The following is a 5,816-nucleotide window of genomic DNA, read 5'->3' as shown; positions in this document are numbered from 1 at the left end:
CAAAATTATGAGATAGTACGTCATAGAGATGATCATATTTAGACTTTAAAAAAAAAAATCTCATTATGACTTAGTATGGGATTTTTTTTTAAATAAATCAAGTGTAAGTTTTTATTATATTTTTAAGTGGTGGACAGAAGTTTTCATAGACGTGAGAAAATAATCAGAACACTTTTTAAACTTGATTTTTGCGTCAGAAGCATAGACCGTATATAAAGAAGCAGCGCAGGCGTCTATCTTGACCAATCACGCGTCGACATTTACTTCCTCATGTTGTTACTTGTCAGGCTGTGATTGGTTGAAAGCAGCAGTAACGTTTGAAAGTGACTGTTCCTCTTACTGGCCACCGGTCATGAGAACAGGGACTTGAAAATGGAGTTAATTCGCGCTGTTCATGGCTTTGTCAGGTCACTGTTGTTTCTCCTGCTGTGGTCAAACTGTGAAGGAAGAGAGTCGGAGCTCAACTATGTGACCTGCGGCTCCCTGGTCAAACTGCTCAACACCAGACACAACGTTCGTCTGCATTCCCACGATGTCAAATACGGCTCAGGTAACTTTACTCAAATAGTCCGTATATCTATACTTATACATTCACACACTTTTAGATAATGTCTATTCTGTTGTTTAATAAAACCGACTAAGCAAAGAACCCTTTATTTCTGTCAAACGTTAGCTTATAGACTACAACACCCACCACGACCGCCGCCCAGTGCGGTCTGTGGTGATGGAGGAGCGCTGTGTGAATGGCAGGTGAACAGGTGAACAAATAGATATTCGTCACCATTTTTGTCCTACGCCGAAATTAAGAGGGAAATATATTGATATGTAAGACATGTTAAGTCATCTCTGAAAGGATTTTACTTTTGTCCGGCATGCAGACAAACGTTTAATTGTCATTTCTGTCAGTGTAGTTTGATACGTCTCTCGCTGCATCATAGCAGCAGGCAAGATGTCAGCTAAGTAACCGGTTAAAATAAGTATCCAGGGAATCAAGTGTGTCAGCTCTATGCATGTCTGCATTTTAACATATTTTCTCACCAGGCGTTATTTCTAATATATTTCGGGTTTTGTACTTCTGTCACAGCAGCAAAATGAAAACCAACGGGCTTCCGGTAAAACTGTTCAAAATAAAGTCCATTATGAAGTTTATACTGTGCCTGCTGTAGTCAGTGGTTTATTGGATATATCCTCTGATCTCTGCAAGCGAAATAGCTTTGTTACAACTGCTCATCACGCAGTTAGGAAAGAAGAGTAAATAAGTAAAAGAAAAAAAAAGATCCGAAAATGTATAATAATAGAAATAATAATACTCTTATTAATAATGATGATAACAATAACAACTAATACACAGGAGGTGAATAGAAAACTGTAGAAAATGCTATTGCACAAAAAGTAATGTGTGAGATCCAAAATTGATTGATAGAAATTCAACAATAATGTGGGTCAACAGTAGCCTAAATGAACAGTCGTTGAACAGAGAGTACTGATGGAGATGTGCAGAAGTAAGTGATTTACTGTAGATTATGGAAGTTGTAAAATGGTTCAGCAGAAAGGGGAGGAATTGAATGGATGTCCACTGAGAGGAAGGACTGGCCTGGAGGTGGACATAGCTCTTGATTAAAGTGGTCAGTATGGTCTGTCTAATCAGAAAAGCTGGAGTCACTTACTCACACACATGAATCTGTTCTACAGCACCTACAGAAGTTAGAAGTGTACAGTTATTCAGACAGAGGGTCTGAAAGTAACACAAGACCAGTGCCTCTGAGGTACACTGGAAGAGAGAGAAGACCTGACACCTGACACTTGAACCACTCTGAACTGGATAGTAGTGGTAATGTTCTACAAATAATAATTAAAAACACTCTACCTTTTATCTAAATATGAAAGTTAAGAAACACTGTTTGTTAGCGTTGAAGAAAACATGCCACCGAGCAGGTTAGTTTCACAGAAAGTTACCATGGTAACTGACTCACTCAAGTGTCCTCAGTTTCTGAAACAGAAAACCCTGAGTTTCCCTCATCTTGGGATTAACAAACTTTCTGGTTGTACAGTTTCGAGGTTCGTTGACCCCGCCCTTGATTCTAACCCTGGGTTACCTCCTGGGTTGAAAAGACATTTGATGATGTTGTAGATTCACCTGACACGTGATAGTTTCTGACTGAGTTTTACACAGCAGTTTTCTCTAAAACCCAGGAGAGCAAGTGATGCCATAACACGCAGTCAGCGCCTTCTATTGGCCAAAAGAGGAACAACACAAGCCATTTGCCTGTCTCCTCTGCTGCCCTGCTTTTCCTTCCAGTCGGTTTCTAATTCACTGTTAAGAACAGGGACAGGCCACAAAAACCAAGGACTGGGTCTGGAAAAAGGGGACGTCTGGTAACCCTACCTTATATACATTTGTAACTAGACCACAGGTAAATAATGTTTGCACTATTTTCACACAGTGCAGTTAAAACCAACACTGATTTGTATTTTCATCTGAACTAAACCAATGTGAAAAAGATGGCTCTCCATTTGCTTTCAAGTCAGCTTTGTTGCTTTGGACCTGCTTGCTTCTTGGACCTGCTTTGAACCTCTCATCTGAAAAACTTCACAGTTTGACACTGCACTTACTCAGGTCCTCAGTACCCACACTACTTGCAAGGCTGTCATCTTTATTCAGATAGTAGTTTATCCTGTGCAGCTGTCGATTGTCACTGCTAGATGCACTGACCAAGCAGAGCAAAGGCATCCAGTTTAATACTCAGTTTCAGCAGAAGATTCAGTAGAGAGGTCCTTACATTAATTTAACTGCCTCTACTGTTTGTGTGTTGACGTGACTCAGCCTGCAGACAGCTGGTTTTAGTTACCCTGCAGGCACAGACACCGTGAACAAGGTAGAATCTGCACACTGTTGAGTCAGCTGTCATGGCGTCACCTGAGGCCATCATGTGAGAGAACACAGATCAGATTCTTTTTGGATAAAAGTGCTATACATCTGCAGCCATTTATGTCGCGAACTGCAGCAATTCTTCAGTGTCACCTAACAGGTAAATCCTGCCATAACCTTGAAGCCTTTCTTTTTTTGTGACGGTGGTTTGTGTGTGCGTGTGCATGTATGTATGTGTGTGTAGGCAGTGGACAGCAATCTGTAACTGGTGTGGAGAATGCAGACGATGCCAACAGTTACTGGCAGATTCGTGGGAAGCCCAACCGTCCGTGTCAGCGCGGGGCAGCCATCAAGTGTGGTCAGGCCATCCGCATCACACACATGAAGACCGGCCGCAACCTCCACACTCACCACTTCAGCTCACCCCTGTCTAATAACCAGGTCAGACAGTGGCACACACACTCACTGTGTTCTAATAGTTTCTGTGGCACAGAGGAAAAGGATAAATTAGGATACAAACACAATACTTGGTAGAGGGATACATTTCCGGTTAGCTTGGGTCTTCACTGGGGATTTACCGACATTACAGCAAGACGGGCAGCAGGGCAGATCTGTATAAATCTTTCTTTTCTTCTGTCTGTCTGTGTCGTCTCCAGGAGGTTAGCGCCTTTGGAGAGAATGGCGAGGGTGATGACCTGGACTTGTGGACAGTGCAGTGTGAGGGTGTCCACTGGGAGCGTGATGAGGCTGTGCGATTCAAACATGTGGGCACGGACGTCTTCCTGAGTGTGACAGGGGAGCAGTATGGCCACCCCATCCGCGGCCAGCGGGAGGTGCATGGCATGAGCTCCTCCAACCAGCACAACTGGTGGCGCACCATGGAGGGCGTCTTCATTCAGCCCAGCCAGGAGCTGATACGCCATGACGAGCTCTGACATCATCAACATGACGCACAACGTGTGTGTGCACTGTCTGACTGGTTCATAGTTCTCCTGGACCAAATGTCATGATGTGTGAATGATGTGGAGTACTTGAGTGATGACTCACCTCTGTACATGTGAAGTACTGTTCTGACGGTGAGGGCTAATGTTATTTACAGTTTGGAGATTAGTGATATTGTATGTAGTGAAGTCCTGTGGTCTGTGTACTCCTCTTCAGTTTCCTCCTCAGACAGTGTCATAGAGGAGAAAACCAAGGCTGGGATCAACCTGAAATTACTTCCTACCTATAACTTCCCTGAAAAAAATAAGTGTTGAGAGGTCCTGTGAAAAATAAAATTTAAATATACAGTATATGTGTATATATCTGTGTGTATGCCTCTGTGCATGCGTGTTGATGGCAGCTTTGCACACTATTTTCATTTTTGGAGTTTCTCATATTTTACATCGTTAATATATGAAGTACAGCCCTTAAAATCATATTTAGTCAACAAAGATGGCTGCTCACGGCCCCCTACCCACCACCCCGTTATCTGTTGTTGATTAAATAAGGATCTTTAAATGCTTATATGCTGTTTTATAGATATCGTCAGGGGACTAGGACAAACTTTTACTTTGACACGGGGTTTAACTTTAAAGGAAGTCCCACCCACGTCTAAAAATCAATTTCCTGTCTCATCTCCACTGTCCTGTCTAAATAAAGGTGAATCCCCCCCCCCCAAAAAAAAAAAGAATAATAAAAAATCAAACTGTCAGTTTCTCCACCGTAAACCATACTGAAGGGAATCTGGTTGTAATCCCGTGTTTGGGTTGTCTAGAAAACGAAGGAAAAAAAAAACCTAACAAGCTTCTATCCTTGTTTGTCCTGCTGTCCTGTTAGCCACACGTAAAAAAACTAACCTGGGTATATTTGGGTTTGTAAAGAGTCTATAAGCCGTAAAGGCAGAATGTAAGTTGCTGTCTTGTCTGACACGTGTTTACTGTCATTTTCCCAGAGCTCCAGAAGTTCGACCAGAATCTCTGATCTTCAAATGAATCCCGGGTTCAGTATTCAGAACTATCCTTCTTTCAGCCTGTATGGTTGAATTCCTGATTCCTGTGCACCGAGACAACGTTGACCTGAATCAATTAATATAAAGTGATTACTACATAAACACAACATACACGTTATCTCGGCGTCCTGTTGCTGCCCACTTTTTCGTCCAGCAGGTGGCGACAAACTGCCATGAAAGATAGCACCGCAAAGGGCGGGGGGACGGTTACTACTATCATCTCCATCCTATCCGCAGCATTATTTCTCTTCAGCATCCTGCATCTTCTGCATCCCTTCCAGCTGCATGTCACAGGTGCGTATCTGAACTCAGTGGATACTAAAGCTCAAACAGCTGACAGGAAGAAGCGGCTTCATGGAGCGAACAGGAGTAATGCTGTTGAAGGATACTTTTCATGAGCTGTGAGGTGGTAGAGAAACTGCAGGGCTCTGTTCTGTTGTAATATGTCAGGCTGCTGCTTCATTCTGCACCAGCTCACACAAGGAAAAGTGACAAGAACTGCTTCCACTGTAATGTCCACAGAATGTTCTCCATTTATTAGTCCATTTATTTATGTCTTGTTCTGATCAGAAGCTTCCATGTTTCATTTGTAACAAATGTAATGTATGATGTGAAAGAGCCTAGTAATGTAATCTTTTTGATTTTGTTTGAATGCTGAATTAATAGGCTACACAACATGACAGAAGAGAGTTACCTTCCATCTTGTTCAATGATGAGCTCAAAAATCTCAGTCTTGTTTGTCATATAACTTAGCAGAGGTAAAGTTAAAATTAAACTCCTTCATTTTCCTTAATTTAAGACAATAATTCGGACTGTCTCTTAAACCTTTTGTTCAAGGTGAAAAATGCTGGAAAAAAGTCAAAAAGCACTGAGTTTGAAAGGTAATAAATGAGTTCTTAAATGTTGAACTGCCTTTAAATGAATGACTGAGAGGTGAAGTTATTCTCCAATGACTGA

The 5,816-nt window shown here is 42.0% G+C and overlaps 1 protein-coding gene across 1 annotated transcript; it reads left to right on the top strand.

Moving 5' to 3' along the window:
- The first annotated feature begins 298 nt into the window (after nt 1-298).
- Nucleotides 299-4,161, top strand: sdf2l1 (stromal cell-derived factor 2-like 1). Its single transcript, XM_018669735.2, has 3 exons — nt 299-550; nt 3,114-3,310; nt 3,526-4,161. The coding sequence occupies exons 1-3, from the start codon at nt 373-375 to the stop codon at nt 3,802-3,804; spliced, it is 654 nt and encodes a 217-aa protein (XP_018525251.1). The 5' UTR covers nt 299-372; the 3' UTR covers nt 3,805-4,161.
- Nucleotides 4,162-5,816: the final 1,655 nt, after the last annotated feature.

This window comes from Lates calcarifer, linkage group LG13 (genome assembly GCF_001640805.2).
Source record: "Lates calcarifer isolate ASB-BC8 linkage group LG13, TLL_Latcal_v3, whole genome shotgun sequence".
Classification (NCBI taxonomy): Eukaryota; Metazoa; Chordata; class Actinopteri; family Centropomidae; genus Lates; species Lates calcarifer.
The sequence above is the reverse complement of the archived record's forward strand: the minus strand, read 5'-3'. Positions and strand labels throughout refer to the sequence as shown.